General features: G+C 38.6%; 1 protein-coding gene across 3 annotated transcripts in view; it reads right to left on the reverse strand.

Annotated features, from left to right (window-relative positions):
• CARMIL1 (capping protein regulator and myosin 1 linker 1) overlaps nt 1-18,620 on the reverse strand; it is a 231,920-nt gene that overhangs the window by 202,040 nt on the left and 11,260 nt on the right. For all 3 annotated transcript variants that reach the window (XM_063451656.1, XM_063451655.1, XM_063451657.1), the window contains exon 2: nt 12,317-12,414. In XM_063451656.1, coding sequence (XP_063307726.1) covers nt 12,317-12,414 — 98 coding nt within the window. The remainder of the gene's footprint in view (nt 1-12,316; nt 12,415-18,620) is intronic.

Here is an 18,620-nt window from a genome sequence, read left to right on the forward strand (position 1 = left end):
GTGTGTGTGCGCGCATAAGGGATGCATTGTATGTTTCTGTGTGTAGGAATGCATTGTGTGTTTCTGTGTATGTGTAAGGATGCATTGTGTATGTGTGTAGTGTGAAAGAGGATTGGTGGGGTAGGACAGGGGCTGAGAGGGGAGCAGCTTTTTTTTTTTTTATAGTGCTCTCCCCTCCTGTCCCTCAGTGCTCTTCCCTCCCCTCACCTCCCTTAGAGATGTTCCCTCCCTTTTCCCCTCTTAGTGGTCCTCTCTCCCACCATCCCTAGAGCCCCGCCCCTCCCTCTTTAGTGGTCTTCCCTCTCCTCCCCTCCCTTAGTGGTCCTCTCCACCCACCCCCCCCCCCCCTTAGAGATCCTCCCTCTTAGTGGTCCTCCCTCTCCTCCTCTCCCCCTTTGCTGGTCCTCCCTCTCCTCCCTTAGTGTTATCCCCCCTCCCTGTTGTGCCTCCTACCAATCTTTGTAGCATGGCCAGGCGGTGCAGCCCGCAGTGTTTCCTGTACCCGGCCGGACTGACAGAAAGTGGCGCGCGGCACCCAGCCACGCTACATTGAGTGACTGGCAGGAGGGAGCGTTGTGCGCTTCCCTCCCACCTGGTCACCCAAATCTGGTAGTTGGATAGTAATGTAGCAAGTAGCAAGTGTCCTCTGGCAAGACATCTAATATATAATCTGTCTACCTAAAATCTTAAAGTCTTCACCTCTCCCCATTTCTATAATGGTAAAGCGCTGCAGAATATATCAGTGCTTTATATATGATAATAATAAGAACAACAACATTTGCAAATAAATAAAATAAGAACATATAAATGTAAAGTGCAACCCTCACTCACACTATATCCCACAGGCATATGGATGTTTGTATATTTGAAATTTGAGTAAACAAGGCAAGGAAGGAAGCATTACATTAGAAAATGTGTTTCTTTAATATCATTATGTTGGTTAGCTTGTCTTTTAAAAGAGGTACACTATAGTAGTGTCAAGAATAACAACATATATTCCTGACACTAGTGCTGGTGTGGGTGTTCAGTTAGTCAGCCTCGCTTAGACTGCCCTGAAAAGGTGAAATTACGCAACCTTTTTCCCGCACTGGTCTCGCCCCAGCTGGCTCCACCTCCATGGCTGAGATCATCAATATGTTGTTGATGATATCAGCCAACCCAATGCAATAGCCAAAGGCTATTGCGCATACACAGCAAAATGCTACACTGTGCCAATCAGCATCTGCCCATAGAGGTGATTAAATGCATTTCTATGGGGAACTTCAAAGCCTCCACGCAGAGCATAATGTGAAGCACTGACACAAGAAGCACATCTTGATGTTGTCATTGGAGGTGTTACTAGGCACCAACACAAACACTGCCTATTCTCTGAAATTGATGCATTTAGATTTAAAATCTTGGAGTAACAAGCTATAGACACCAGACCCACTACACGAAGCTGTAGTTGTTCAAGTGACTATAATGTCCCTTTAAATGTATGCAAGTTGCTTGCTTTATCGTCTTACATCATGCATTCTTTGATGTCTTGCTTTGATACTACATTTTTATAAATCATGATTTTACAAGCCCGAAACAAGAGATTACAAGTATTTCCTTACATGCAAAAAGCAGGGGGATTTAAAAAAATAATAAAAAGTATACCAACTTAGAACAAAGAATCTACACATGTTTAGGTTTCAGTACTTTGGTTTGACAAACAGACATTTTTAAAGGGACACTTCAGGCTACAAAACAACTTAATCTGAATGAAGTTGTTATGGTGCCAGGATGCTTCTGGGGGCACTCTTATCTCAAGAGGTTAAAAGGCTCTCAAACAGTTTAACCACAAAGTTGCCTCCAGCAACGAGGTCCACTCCTCCCATGGCGGCATCCGGCTTCTGAATTTTCGAATTCAGGAAGCGCAGAGTGCCACCAGGAAGGTGCACCTCTGACTCTTAGCCAATCAGTGACACCCCATTGACAAAACTGGCTTGGAAAACGGAAGTTTCTTTCCAAGACAGTTTTGTGAATGGGTAGTCACTGACAAAGGTTAATGCTTGTTGGTTTGTTCCCTCTAAGTAACATTTGGCAAAATCAACAATATGCTCAAGCACATTAAACATCCATTATCTGCCTCACAAACTGTGTCATAAATGTGTAATTTTACCAGTGTGCAAATTGCTAAATTGGTGAGCGGTATGGAAACCCCAATCCGCATTTGGACAATCACATAAAAACAACATGTCTTTTTCCGCATCAGGTCCTCAGTTTTATTTAAATTGGAATGACCATAATCCTAAATATGTTTAAGATATAGTCTTTATATGTTTGTTCAATTGAATAGTTAAAAAATATTAAACATTACAAAGTTATAAAATAGCTATAGATCATTTTCAATTCTGGTAACATTTCCGGAGATTTGACAATTCCCTTTAAATACAAGAAATTGTTCAACTTCAAAAACATAACATCATTTTATGAGATCTGGCATATAATACAGTACACAAATAATGAATGACCACCGATATTCTGTGAAAACTAGCATTTTATTAATACTTTGCTTTAATTTGTGTTGAGAAGTGCTCAATCAATACGTGGTTTCAACCAGACGAACTCTGTTTGGAAAGCATTTGTAAAGCATAAGTGCTGTGGTCTTCATTAATTATTCAATGTCATTCTAATTTATGCAATGAAGTGTTATCAGCCTGGGTAGCAATATCGTAAACCTTTGGATTACTCTGCATTAGAAGCACAGGACTCTCAATGGCTTCAACAATGTAAGGTCTTATGCTGGGTTCCAAATATTATTATGATATATTCATATAGCGCCATCAAGTTCCGCAGCACTTTACAATGGGTGGACGAACAGACATGTAGTTGTAACCAGACAAGTTGGACACACAGGAACAGAGGGGTTGAGGCCCCTGCTCAATGAGCTTACATGCTAGAGGGAGTGGGGTAAAATGACACAAAAGGGTAAGGATAGTATTAGACTAGTGACAGTTGCAGAAGAGGAATTAGTCAGGAGCTATTAACAGTTTAATTGATACGCTTTTATGAAAAAAGTGAGTTTTTAATGATTTTTTGAAGGAGTGGAGACTGGGTGAGCATCTAACGGAGCAGGGAAGAGAGTTCCACAGGAACGGTGCAGCCCTCGAGAAGTCTTGAAGGCGAGCATCAGAGGTGGGAGTATGGACAGAAGATAGACGTAAGTCTTCAGCAGATCGTAAGGGCCTAGACGGAACATACTTGTGTATAAGGGAGGATAGATAGGTGGGAGCAGCATTATGTAGAGATTTGAAAAGAAGAACCAGAATTTTAAATTGAGCTCTATATTTTATAGGAAGCCAATGTAGGGGCTGACAGAAGGGTGAGGCATGGGAGGTTACATAGTTACATAGCTGAAAAGAGACTTGCGTCCATCAAGTTCAGCCTTCCTCATATTTGTTTTGTGCTGTTGATCCAAAAGAAGGCAAAAAAAAAAAAAAAAACAGTTTGAAGCACAATTTTGCAACAAGCTAGGAAAAAAAAAATCCTTCTTGGGAGGTGTGGGCGGACAGGAAGATGAGCCTCGCCGTCGCATTCATTATGGACTGTAACAACGCAAGTTGGGAGTACGTAAGACCACTGAGAAGCGGATTACAGTAGTCAAGGTGAGAAAGGACAGTGGAATGGACCAACACCTTAGTCGCATCTGGCGTTAAGTAGGGGCGGATGCGCACAATGTTTTTGAGATGGAAATGACAGGATTTGGCGATAGATTGAACATGAGGCGTGAAGGAGAAGTCGGAGTCAAAGAGAGCACCTAGGCAGTGAGCCTGCGTGGTGGAGCTGATGGTAGCACCGTTGACTTGGAGGGAGACAGACACAGGAGTAACAACACTTGAGGGAGGAAAGACCAGAACAAATCCCATATAGATTGATTACAATGTGACATTATACTGAAACTAAAAACATTGCGATAACCTGCGCTATTTAGCAGGCAGTAAGTCGATGTGAAGATGTTGAACAATTATCATGGAATTCCATGATAGCGCATCAAAGTTTATAAAATAAAAATAAATCCTATCCTTAACTGGTAAATATTGCTTGTTTAAAAACAAAAACAAAAAATACTTATCAGATAGTTTAAAAAAAAATGACAAAAAGAGAGAGTTGTTTTAAAGGTGCTATAATGACACATACACCAGTGCAGTTTTGAATAGCTTTCATTTTATCTATAAAGGGTACAAACCCAAACAGCTGACAAATAGACAGACAGCAAGATATAGAAGTTTAGACTAAATGCTGTATTATTGAAACATTCAAAGGCCATTTGTAAGCCACTTTATTTGCAAGACACATGGACTTGTCTAGATTCTGTAAAGTGGACATTTTTCAGCATTTAACAGCGGCGAGAGTTCAATTTGTATGATTCACTAATCATTTGTTTGAATTGCATTCCTTTCACTCAAATTCATTCTGGTCCCCATAAAGCACCCAATGGAATTTACAATCTGTTTGGACTTGCATGCTTGGTTTACACAGGAGCTTAAATCCCAAACTAATCTAGCCTCGAGGTAAGAAAATGATATATTCAAATATTAAATGGCTTTCCATGGGAACTCTCTATTTTAGGAAACGCAGACAAAAAAAAAATCTGTTTTGGTGTAGTACATGTAAAAAATTTTCTCTCTCTCTCATACAGTGAGATACTGGCTTTAGCCAACAACCTGATACATTCAGATTCAAGATTTAAGTGGTAGGAAGGATGCAGCAGCTGCTAACTGCCATGGTTCTCAAAGGGTTAAAAAAAATTAAAAAATGTAAAAAAAAAAAAAAAATATCACACTGACAACGCATGATTCAGAATGTGATATTAAACTGTACTATAAAATCTACAGTTCTCATTCAACTGTTGTATCAGTACATTGGCCATTCAATCAAATCCGAAGGGAAGCCACACTTGAAAGCACAAATAAGTGAATATTGACATTCGATGAGTAAAAGGGTGAACAGAAGGACATCGAGTAAATAAACATTTATATTACAAACGGCAGGACTGGTTAGAAACAAAATTGGATTGATGTGATAGCTGGCAAACTGGGGCGCGGCATGCAAATATATGAAGATGTTTCAATGGAATAATAAAATATATATAAGAAATGTGGAGTTTAAACATAATAAAAGTTTTTTGCATTAAGAAATAAAAAAACAAAACAAAATCATTGTTTGAGAGGATTGACGGGAGTAAACCATTTATAAAAAACATTGATGTACAGTCGAGTTCCCTGCCAATGGCAATCACAGACTTCAATCCACAGAGGAATGAGAAGAATGAATTGCCCCAGGCAACACACAAAGCGCCCTGACTGTAATAGTTGCATAGCTAATGATTTAGCAATAAATGGACTCAAAGAAACACACAATTCAGGTGCAGAGCAGCGCTCAGCTCGAAATCTCATAAAGAAATAAACAATCAGAAATGGGAGCTTGCAAATTCATTTTGGTGGAAAATGACTTAATTGGAAGGGTTTAACGTAGATATTTGACTTAAATTTAAAATAAATAAATAGAAAATAAGAAAACTGTCTACAATCAGAAGTGAGAAGTAAAAAATCAATTCTGGAAATAGCGATAACATTACCATGGGACTGCGAACAGGGTGTGTCAAGTTCCTAAAGCTTGGCAACTTTGTTATCAGCCCCACTTAAATACCTGGTATGGTTGGTTAACCTGGCTGAACATAAAAATAATTAAAATGGACTAATATATGGAAGGTTAACAGCAAGCAAATATTGGTATATTGTGCCCTATATAATTACAATGTAAATGGCAGATTTAAAATAAGCTATTCTTTGGCATGTTATATTCAATGAAAGGGTAAAAAAAACAAAAAAAAAAAACAACACAAATTGCAGTGCTTATGTCTCTGGGAAAAGTTTCCCGCTTAAACGCAGAAATGTAAACTGTGCATGATCACTGTGTCCAAAGAAGGGTTGACCTATGGGTGTCAAGGAAAACCTTATTGTTTTGAAAAAGAACTGCAAACATTGGCCATGAGATCAATAAATACCTAACAATAAAACAGGTATGTCCAATCTATGCAAAAAAAATAAAAAAATTTAAAAAAAAAAGGAATTCGGAGCACACTCTGAATATGCATTGCTCACAAGCCTTGCTGCCTTAAAGACCAACATTTATATAAAATACAGATTAAGGAAAAGGGCGAACACAGATTTCAAGGCTACTGAAATTTCACTATCTTAGCAAATACATATGGGGATTCAGTTCCACCATATGGCCAAATTGTGTTAAGCCCACCACTACTTCACGACAATATTGGTGGATCCTACACAAATCTAACATGGGAGACAAACCTGCTAACTGCAACACTTACTGCTTAAAGGCTATACAGTCAATCTATATACAGTCCACAATTTGTTGGACAATTACTCGTAATGTGAACTGCCAGTCAGATGAAGGCTGAATATCATCGGAATTGTAGTATAACAAATGGTGGAAGATCAAGGTTGCCCATGCCTGCGTTAAAGGATTATGGGAGTAAAAATAACAGTAAGCCCTTTATTTAAGGGATTTTATGCTCCCTTCAATGAATTACCCCCATCAGTTAGCAGAGTCCTTTTATGACTTTTCCGGTAGTGAATGTTTATCCAGGGAGGTCAGCTAACATACAGATATGTTCTATAAACCTGTTAATTTTTCACTTTAGCTGCTCAGTGAATTATGTTAATTTTTGCTAGAATGTACATTAAGTAGCCGACATTATAACAATTAACAAGCAGTTATTATGCTCAAATCAATTTAAATTTGCTACATTTTTATGTACACAGTGTGGTAGCTACTTTACGATAGTGAAGTGCATACATTCCTGAAAGGGAATGCCAATGTGAATGCACCATGTGGTACCACGTTACAGTAACAGAACGTAAAAGGACACTATAGTCGCTAGAACCACTACAGCATAAGGTAGTAGTGTCTGATTTATCTGCAAAGTTTTCAATGTAAACAATGCTTTTTCATTTAATAAAAATAAATAAAAAATAAGTGTTTACATTACTGCCTAGTTCCACCTACTCAGACACCCACTAGAGGTGCTTCCTGGTCCAGTTCTGCAGTGTGCAGCACTCACGTTCAGCACAATTCAATGCATCTTTATGAAAAGAGCTTGATTGGTAAAGTGCAGCATTTTGTCATGCATGCACAATAGCCTCCCAATGTAATGTAAAAACAATGGATTCACTGAGATCATGAAGTTTAATGATCTCAAGCCAGGTGAGATGAGACCAATGTGGCAGGGGAGAAAAGGTGAGTAAAATCACCTTTTTACAGAGATCGGAGGGGTACTGGTCACCTAAAGAGAAACCTCAGGACTATAGTGCCTGGAATACAGGTTTGTATTCCTGACACAATAGCGTTCTTTTAACGTTTGTCTATAAATAGTGTGAGAAAAATGTTAACATGACAATTATGATCAAAATAATGAAAGGGACACTCCAAGCACATTGACCATTAGTTTAATGTAGTGGTTTTGGTAAAAGTAGTCATAGGTGCAGTCCTTCTGATTTATGCCAAACTATTTTCAAGAAATTTGACATCAGGAGGATTCCCTGGCACTCAAAGTCCAAACTATTATCTTGCAGAATGAGAATTATGAAATGTCACTTCCTCATTATCTGTCTAAATATTTGTATGGTATGAGCACGCATTGCATAGTCACTTTATGCTATAAGAACTAATGTGCAGTATAACATTATATAGGGGAGAGAGGGGAGAGAGTGTGTGTCACACCAAACTAGATTATTTAATTACAAATGAAGGTTGAATTACACAAATGATTAGTAAATCATACAAATTTAACTCTCGACGGTTAAATGATGAAAAATGGCCACTTTACAAAATCTAGTCAATTATTTTAAACTATCTGATCAGTATTTTATATATACCCGGTATATATATATACATACCCGGTATATATATATATATATATATATATATATATATATATATATATATATATATATATATATATATATATATATATATATATATATATATATATATATATATATATACACATATACACACACACACACACACATTTATTTTGCATTAATCCTTTAACCATCATACCAGTGTACAGAAATGGTTGGCTTCTTTTAAAATATACGTTAATATGTAAAACAGATCTACCTTCACAATTGGTCTCATGCAGCTTCTAAAAATGGCCTCACAATGAATTATATACTGTGGAGCGTAGCTTGTATTCAGGAAGGTGTCCCCTTCAGTATGCTGCTACTGAAGTAGCTTACAGTTTAAGCATCTGTAGAGGTAGAAGAAACAAGCAGCCTTACAGCATTGGCTTGCAACAATAGTAGAGACAGGCTCTCTCCATATGGTCCTATCATCTTCATCAACAGAGCCTCTACTGGGACTTATGCAGTAACTGTGGTAACAGAATCAAAGTCAGTCTACTGTTAGCAAGAAGTGAAGGGAATGAAAATAAAGCTTGAGCATTCTTTTATCTGGTTCCATGCTGGCATGGAATCCTGGTCCCTCAGCCATCTAAACTATGATGGGAAACCACCACAGAATGGTTTGAGATTCATGACCCATGAAGAAACCCAAGGCACAGATTCACCAGGGCATGCATGGTTGGGATCTATGCTTCCAATAGCTGCATCACTATCAAATTCATTAAATCAAGACATTTTATTTAGGGACAGTGACATTTGGCACCCACGATTTGCCTGCACTGCATTTCCCATGATACTCCAATCCAAGTATCATAATGTAATATTTCGCTAATGTCAGGTATACCAATTAGTTAATCACTGCACTATTCTCTAACCGTCTACATTTTTAATAATAATATTTATAGGAAAAGAAAAAGAGCACTCTAATACACGCATTAATATGTGTATGTAATACAATAAATACATACAAATTATGTTACATGTTATTGCAAACAAGCATGTATATAGATTACACAGATGTAAAGGGATAGCAAAGTTTGCAAGCATATAAGGCAAATATTGAGATCAAATCCTCTTAATTGTACTCTCCTGTTATCTTTTTGGTGTTTAACCTTTTGCCATGCATCAAAAATGTCGCCAGAAAAAAAAATATATATTTATACATAAAATAAAAAATAAAAAAATAATATAAAAAAGCAAACACATTATAGGAAAACAATCCTTTCAGACAAAAAAAAAAAAAAAAAAAAGTATATACAACACATCAAGAGATTGACAAGAACACAAAGAAACTAAGAGATCAAGATAATGAGAAAAGCTAAAAAGGAAATAAAAGGGGGGGGGAGGTAAATAATTCACAAAACAATGTAGGCAAGGAACAACCTTTGATGTTATCCTACTGAATTCCCAATTAATAAAGTAGTCACCAACAACTGTGTCTTAAAAAATGGTTACTGCCTTGAAATTGCCCAGTATGTATGTATGTATGTATGTATGTATGTATATATGTATGTATATATCTCAACTTCCTGTTTAAGCAATCATGTCTTTTTAATGCATAATAAAAATATGACATAAGTAGTAAGGTGAGAGATTAGAGGGACAAAACCAAAACAGGAAGCTATAAACGGACTATAACAATACATCTAAATCTGCAACACTGCAATTAGACAGCAGCTATATAGATAAGGTGAGAAACTGAACTTTTTTTTGAATGCACCTAGCAAAAAAAGCTATTCATTTGTGCAGGTGTTTTCTAACAAGGCTCTAGTTATATTACATGAAAAGAAAACATAAAACAATAGAGTGTATTTGTGACTAAAGGACTAAGATAAAACCAATTTCCCTACAAGGCCATTTCTACATGAAGAGACAAAATGATAATCATACAGTTTACATTTGACAGAGGTCAATGGATATATTGTGGTCCTTGGATGGATCATTCCTATTGCCTATTTTCTGCTTTTTGTGCATGCTGTACAGTTAAACGGTTGTCCCCACAGATATACTAAGGGATGTTAGTCTAGTCTTTTTGCAAAAGTAAATTATTTTATTTCCACCATATTGATTTCTTACATGTTGGGATGACGTGATATATGTGACGAAATATATGATGTACAGCATTATTGTTGTGTACTAAAGTTTTTCTTGTTCAAAAGACCAAGTCAAATGTAGGCCCTGTGGAATCTGCGATAATCAGAATACTCTTTGCCTGGTCAGAGGACTAGGAAATGCACGGAAGCCCAGAATTAGACCAAGCTCTCAGGATTGGCCTTATGTTGTTCTTGGTAATTCTTTCACTGCATTTCTCCATTTAACAGTCACCTTCTGGTGCTCAGGGGGAGATTTTTTTTTTTCTATTCCAGTGCTAGAGATTAGCCATAGTTATAATTTTTTTAGGTTGTCATCTTATTTGTGCACATTTTCTTTCAATGTTTGGTTTTGTCAGAACACTAGAAATGTCAGAGTAGCATTGAGTCCATATGAATTGAGGCCTGAAGTCTGAGCATTTTCTTTTAGATGCCGTAACCCCCATGGCTAGCAGTGGTTACTAGGTACTATGCCAGCCTCACTTAACGAAGATGCAGCCTTGCTCAAAATCTTTGTTTCATAAGCATGGCCCACAACATAAATGTGTTAATTTAAACTTTGAATTATCATTTGCAAAAGTCTAGAAAATTAGTAGTTCCTACTTATGTCTAGATGCAAATGAAATGTAAAACTGCATTAGTAGTTGGTGGTCATATTAAAACTGTGCCTCTGATCTACCCATCAGCCAAGATGAGAAAACCAAAATTAAAAATTCTTTAAAGATTACTAGTCAGACAGTTTTTATGACGTCTTTTATGATTTGTGTATGTGAAAAGACTTCATAATCAGAATACACAATAAAAAAATAGGGACTGCAAGTTGAGTCGAGTTTGTCGAGTTTGGCATTGGCTTTCTACTTTGTGTTTAATTGCTATCTCCTGTCCTGTTGTGTTTTATACCCCACCTCCTATAGACTGTAAGCTTGTTTTTAGCAAGGTCCTCGTCAACCTATTGTTCCTGTAAGTTTTTGTAATTGTCTTATTTATTGTCAAATCTCCCACTCTGATAATATTGTAAAGCGCTTTGGAATATGCTGGCGCTACATAAATACCAATAATAAATTATTATTATTATTATTATTATTATAATTCCCTTCCCCCAACAGTTCTCTGTGTTGACTCTTGCAGGATCCCAAAAGTCAACACAGTGCTGTAAGCTGCCCAAGGTCTTCACCAGGCACGCATGTTATTTGATGCGCAGATTCTAGAAAGGCGGAGAAGGAGATTTCCAGCGAACACCATCTTACAAACAGATGGAGGTTCTGTGAATGAAGACCCCACGGTACAGGCATAGCATGAATATAGGTAAGTAGCACTGATCCTGGAGCTACTAAATATAGGCAAGTAGCACTGGTCCTGGAGCTTCTAAATATAGGCACAGAAAGCCACTTTAACCCCTTAAGGACACATGATGTGTCTGACATGTCATGATTCCCTTTTATTTCAGAAGTTTGGTCCTTAAGGGGTTAAAAATATTTATTTTTGACAATGTGACCAACATTCAAACTTTCCACCGTAATATTATAAAGAATTAGTAAAAATTGTAATACTACACTGAATCCATATGTTTGAATAAACCACTTTAAAAACCAATTGCTATATTGTAAATCTATTTAAGAGACGTTTAAATTTTTAGTTCCAACGTGACTAGCCAGGGTTTAAAAGTTACTCGCGAATGCAAGCCTCTAAGACATGGAATTTAGATTCATCAGAGCTAAATCATCATTTGCATGTAGCAAGTTAATATTTTTAACTAGATAGATAAGAGGCAGACACCCACGAGGGACATTACTGGTTCTTCGTATTGGCCATTGGCAAGTGAATATTCCCTCCTGGTGAGAGTGTTATGGATCATCCACACATTCAGTGTCAAGTGATTTTTAAAGCCAGTTTAGAAGTGTAGGCTTATTTTTTATTTTTATTTTTTTTAAGTTATTCTTCTAGAAAAGGAGGACAAAAGTTATTATTACTTTCTCATGAAGTATAAATCATACACTTTGTTCCTCCCCTTTGTCTTTTCGTCTTTTAACCTGTTGACCGCCATGGATAGAGTGGGTTTAAATGTCCCACTTGGGGTTAATCCATTAGTTTTATAATATGGGATGATCTCAGGACACATCTTAGTTGAATTAATTTGTTAGTCAATATTTATTGTTGCGAAACCAAAACATATGATTTGTATGTAACTTCCCTTTTCCAAGTAGAAATGAAAATGCAAACACAAAAATAAAATTTAATTATTTACAATCTCTACATATCGCATCAACTTACCAGCACTTTGTTTTCGACTTTATCTCCCTTGACTTCAAGTTTGACTTTCTTCCGAACTGCAATCTTAATTTTCCTCCCAATGACATCCCTAATGCTTTCTGTCAACACACAAAATACAAAATCTAATTAAACAAAAATATTACAAAACAATTCTTAAAAATGTACCGCAAATACATTAAATAAACGTTTCATACAATCTATACTGTTAATAAGCATATCATGGAGTGCCCAAATAAATGTTGGCTGGAAATATCTCGGAAACTATGTCAAGGCCACAATACGTGCAAACCTCATAAAATGAATTTAAAAAAAGTCTAGTTTGGATTACTTAAGCTTCATTCATGAATATCAAGATTATTAAAACAAACAACATGTTTATTATGGTCTGCAATCCCAGAATAAAAACAATGCTACTATTAAAATAAAAAATAACATTAATAAAAATTTCAATTTAAAAACACATTCCTGCTCACTGAGCTTTGGGAGAAGCAGTATTACAGAGCTCAATATTGTGTTAGCACTGACTATTCCCATAAGCAGTCTGTGAAAGGCATATTGATCTCATTTGTTTTCAACCAGTGCGGTCGTATACTCATTAAGAGAAAGCACTGTCAAAAAAGTGTGCTGTAAAATTGCACAAGTAGTGCTTGATTCTCTCATAAGGCAGACTAGATATAGGTGCATCATTTATATTGGTTGCACTGTGGGAGTAAGAAGTGAAATCACAACTCAACTTTTTTTAACTTCTGTCCAAGATCCAGTCATGTTTGCCTAGAGCAGTGGTTCTCAAACATTTTGGACCAAAGCACACATTAAAAACGGACACTATAGGCACCCAGACTACTCCACCTCATTGAAGTGGTCTGGGTGCAGTGTCCCAGTCCCACGCAGTCCTGCAATGTAAATCATTGCCGTTTTTGAGAAAATTCAATTATTACATTGCAGGACCAAGACTGCCTCTAGTGGCTGTCAGGCAGCCACTTGAGGCACTTTCTGGTGGCTAGGCAAGTTTTGGTCACTTAACTGATGCAGGACATCCTCATGCTCTGCATAAGTACATCCAGCATCATTAAAATCTGGATGGAATAGCATTGGTTCAATGCTTTCCTATGGGGAGGAACGAATGTGCATTAGAGAACACACCTATAACTGACTTTACTTTTTTTCCCCCCCAACTGTGCTTTGTGCGTTTTTTACATTTTTTTTTTTTTTTTTTTTAAATGTCACATTGGGTTTAGTGTATGGGAGCATCAGATATGCATATTGTTGCATTTGATGTAATCTCCCTAATTAGTACAAGTAGGCTTCTAGACAGCGCCCATTCCAGTTAACCAGAGATCAGCACCCAGACAGCAGGCAGTGGAATAGTAAAAAAGTTAGCAACAGTCCCAAATAGTATTCTCATCTTAAACAGGAAGGGGAAGCTTCAAACGTTCAGTAGGTTTGTAAGAGTGAGCTTACCAGCCTCCTGCTAGGGACTTGAATCCACCAGACTACAGTGATGGATTAGAAGATTACAATTTTGAAACTGACAATGTAGCACCATGGAGTAAGTTTCCAGTTCCAATTGCCAATGTCCATTTTGTACAAATTTGAATGTCATTAATCAAATGAGTTTGCCAACCGACGGTCAGCCAATAAATGGTGTCCACATTTTAATCAAATTGAGAACAAACTTGAAATTAGTCGTTCAGCCAGCGAGGATCTAGGGAACATGTATCTAGGGTCCACTGAAAATTGTTTGGTACTGAACCAGGGTGGTGCACACATAGTATACTAGCTCCATAACCACTACAAGGGCTGTAGAGATATGGGGCACCTATGTAAATGGTTTTTCCTCATTGTCTCAATAAATAAAGGTTTATTCACGAACACTTAATTGAAGCAATTGGTGCTGGTCCCCAACATTGAGAAAAATAAATCCATATAAAACTACTATTGGCAGCTTTAGTGGTGACGTTGCTTAAAGTGCCTTTTTATGTTCTCTACTTATATAAATTATCTTTTGTATTTAGCTCTAGTTCTCCAATACACCCACAAATTCTTTAAGCTCCTGGTAATGGAAGATATGAACTGCTAATCTGCCCCCTCGCAGTAGACTATACATTGTTTGTTTACATTTGGGTCATTTATTAGCACAACTGTGTTAAAAGTCTCTCTGACAGACAAAGGTTAGCAATAGATTAAGATGTTAAAGGTGTGCAAATTTCATAGCCAATGAAGTCAGGCTTACCACTGCAGCCATAAAATGCAGCTTCCTGCTTTATGTTCTATATGGAATGATAATTTTGTAGGATTTAAATTCAAGCTCTAATGAAAACTTAGTAAAGTCACTTTAAATGAAGCAAATTATGTATCAGTTATTTGGATCGTTTTTGTTTTTTTTTAACCCCTTAAGACCGCAGGACGTACTATGCCGTCCTTATTTTGGTGGCTCTAAACGCCGCAGGACGGCCTAGTACATCCTGGGCGGTCTTCAGCCCCACGTGGCCGGCGGAACATGGCCGCTGCAGATCGCGGTCGGGGGGCATGCCTGGCCCCCCAGGCAGCCCCCCTGTGCCTGGGGACCGCGGTCTGCAGTTTCCGATCGCAGTGACAGGCTGTCACTGCGATCGGTATTTACCATGTGTCAGCCGATTTGAAATCGGCTGACACATGGAGCCGGCCGCATTCTTCTGCAGCAGATCGCGGTCGGGGGACATGCCTGGCCCCCCAGGCAGCCCCCCTGGGGTCAGTGACCGCGATCTGAACTGTCAGGCTGCAGTCTGATCACACTGACAGGCTGCCATAGCCTGTCAGTGCGATCAGTGTTACTATGTGTCAGCCCATTGGCTGACACATGTAACTGCAGCCATTAGCCCCCTACAGATCGCGGTGGGGGCATGCCTGTACCTCCCAGGCATCCCCCTGTGGCCAATTACCGCGATCTGTAGGAGGTGATCACAGTGACAGCCAGTCACTGTGATCACTGTTAGTATGTGTCAGCCAATGATCTCAGATCACTGGCTGACACATTGTCTCTGCCCCTCTCCTCACCTCACTTCGATCTGAGAGAGAGAGGCAGAGAGATCGTGGTTTTTGCAGCTCCTGTGGAAAAAGAAAGTTTAAATTTTTTTTCAAAGTTTTAAAATTTATATTTTATTTAACCCTTTCAGTGCTGATCACAGCATATTACTGTGATCAACCTGATTAGGGTATTTATTTATTATTTTTTTTTTGGATCAAAAAAAAATTATTTCTAATTTTTTTTGATCCTTTGTGTCAGTCGCAGCAACCCAAATCTCCATTACCCTTTCCCCGCTGCCGTGATCACTATACTGTACAGTATATCTGCTGTACAGTACTGTATCAGTGATCACTGTGATCAGAGGGCTCTCTGATCAGACTGACCTTTTTTAGGGTTATTTTTACAGATCAAAAAATAACCCTTTCAGTTTTAAAAACTTTTTTGGGTCAAAAAAATTATTTCTAATTTTTTTTGACCCTTTGTGTCAGTCGCAGCAACCCAAATCTCCATTACCCTTTCCCCGCTGCCGTGATCACTATACTGTACAGTATATCTGCTGTACAGTACTGTATCAGTGATCACTGTGATCAGAGGGCTCTCTGATCAGACTGACCTTTTTTAGGGTTATTTTTACAGATCAAAAAATAACCCTTTCAGTTTTAAAAACTTTTTTGTGTCAAAAAAATTATTTCTAATTTTTTTTTACCCTTTGTGTCAGTCGCAGCAACCCAAATCTCCCTTAACCCTTTCCCCGCTGCCGTGATCACTAAACTGTACAGTTTATCTGCTGTACAGTACTGTATCAGTGATCACTGTGATCAGAGGGCTCTCTGATCAGACTGACTTTTTTTTAGGGTTATTTTTATAGATCTGAAAATAACCCTTTCAGTGTACTGATTGCAGCTGCCTATACTGTGATCAGTACATTTATATTATTTTTTGAGGGCGGGTAGTAGGTGTTAGGCAGGTAGATAATTAATTACCCACTTTAGTATATAAATTAATTAATTTGTCCCCCTAGAATGGCACGTCGCTACTCAGCCGAGGAGGCGTATGCCATTCTGGCAGGCAGTGATAGTGACACTCTGCAAGACAGTGACACTATCACTGCCTCTGACATTGAGCCTCTGAGTGAGACCTCAAGTGATGGTGCCCCACCACCACTCACAAGAGGACGCTCAGCAAGCCCAATGCCAGGCGGAGACTGGGTGCCTCCAAATATGATGGCCCCAGAAATACCGCCGTTCACTGTTACACCTGGCATCACTGTAACAGTGGACGACTGCGAGCCAATTCGTTTTTTTGAGCTCTTTATGTCAGACGATATATTTGAGCTCATGGCTCAGCAAACAAATTTGTTTGCTATGCAGTATCTCTCTGCACATCCGGGGTCCCATCATGGTCGCAGGAATATGTGGAGACCCACGGATGTCGCAGAGATGAAGCGGTTTTGGGCTTTAACCCTAATGATGGGTATTGTAAAAAAGCCCAGTATCAGGTCCTACTGGAGCAAGCAACGTATCCTGGCTACACCTCTTTTCCCTGAGGTTATGTTGAGGGATCGCTACCTGCAACTGCTGCGATTCCTTCATTTTAATGATAACTCGCTGTGTCCCCCTAGAAACGACCCACTGTTTGACAGGCTATATAAAATTCGGCCCTTTATTCAACTCCTGTCAGACAAATTTTCTGAAAATTATGTCCCCGATAAAGATATTTCAATTGACGAGTCCCTTATGAAATTTAAAGGTCGACTGCTATTTAAGCAATATATTCCATCGAAGCGGTCCCGATATGGCGTTAAATTTTATAAATTATGTGAATCCTGTACTGGTTACACATGGGCGTTTCGCATTTACCAGGGGAAGGATAGCCATCTTGACCCACCAGGATGCCCTGATTCTGTGGGTACAAGTGGCAAGATTGTTTGGGATCTAATCCTTCCCTTGTTGAATAAGGGATATAGGCTATGGGTTGACAATTATTATACCAGTATAGAATTATTTAAAAATTTATATTGTTTTGAAACCCTAGCCTGTGGCACAGTGAGGAAGAATCGCAGGGGTTTCCCCCAAGCCCTGGCAAGTGGCAGAAGCAGTAGAGGTTCCTCTTCAGCTCTCCGCCAGGATGAGTTGCTTGCTCTTCGCTTCAGAGATAGGAAAGATGTATACATGCTGTCTACGATGCATGACGAAAGTACAGTGCCAGTGTCTGTGAGAGGTAGCACTGAGCATCTGGAAAAGCCGAAGTGCATTGTAGACTACAGCAAGTTTATGGGGGGAGTAGACTTGGCTGACCAATGCATACAGCCCTATCTGGTGAACCGAAAAACTAGGACCTGGTACAAGAAAATTGCAATCTACGTGAGCCAGATTGCAATTTTCAATGCCTATGTCCTCTATACAAAAGAGGTCATAGGTAGGCCCTGCCCTTTCCTCGAATTCACATTAAGCATTTTGTCCCGTATGTTATTTACCCAGCCCCCCAATCCCACTTTGGAATCAGGAGATCTCCAAAGACTTTGTGGCAAACACTTCCCTTCCCGAATCCCATCCACCCCTAGTAAAAAAGCTCCCCAAAAAAAGTGCCGTGTTTGCTACAAGAAAGGAGTCCGAAAGGACTCCAGTTTTTATTGTCCAACCTGCCCATCTCTACCCGCCCTCTGCATAACAGACTGTTTCAAAGTCTACCATACAGAGCTGAATTTCTGAATCACTCTGTATGGGACTTTGGCAGTTTGTTTGCTTGATTTACCTGGATTTCTGACCTCGGCTTGTCCTGACTACGCTTTGTTAGCTGCCTGTACCGACCCATTGGCTTGTTTTACCGACTACTCTGAATTCTGGATTCCCCTGACCTTGGCCTGTCCCTGTTTACGCTAGCCATTCTAAAGTGGCTACACCAAACAACTCAAAATACTACATTTGTAGTACTTGAAATGTGACTTCCCAATAAAAAACTGATCACAGGGTTAATGCTGTGATTAGCACTGAAAGGGTTACAAAAAATAGTTTTTTTTTTTCGTTTTTTTTACTTCTCAAACTTTTCGCACAGTGACTCTCTATGTGATATCAAAGATCTATCTGCCTCTCTCTGCCTTCAGATCAAAGTGTATGTGGGGTACTGTTCTATTCATGTGATATAATAAAAACCTGGAAACATGGTACATGTAGGTACTGTTATATTCAAAAGACAGTGTTAAATCAAAATACTAAGTCTCTAGTGCACTAACTAATATCAGGATTATGACATTTCCAGTGAAAATGCTATTTATCTGATTAAAAAGACAAAAATCAA

The sequence above is a fragment of the Pelobates fuscus genome, chromosome 4 (assembly GCF_036172605.1).
Source record: "Pelobates fuscus isolate aPelFus1 chromosome 4, aPelFus1.pri, whole genome shotgun sequence".
In the NCBI taxonomy this organism is placed as follows: domain Eukaryota; kingdom Metazoa; phylum Chordata; class Amphibia; order Anura; family Pelobatidae; genus Pelobates; species Pelobates fuscus.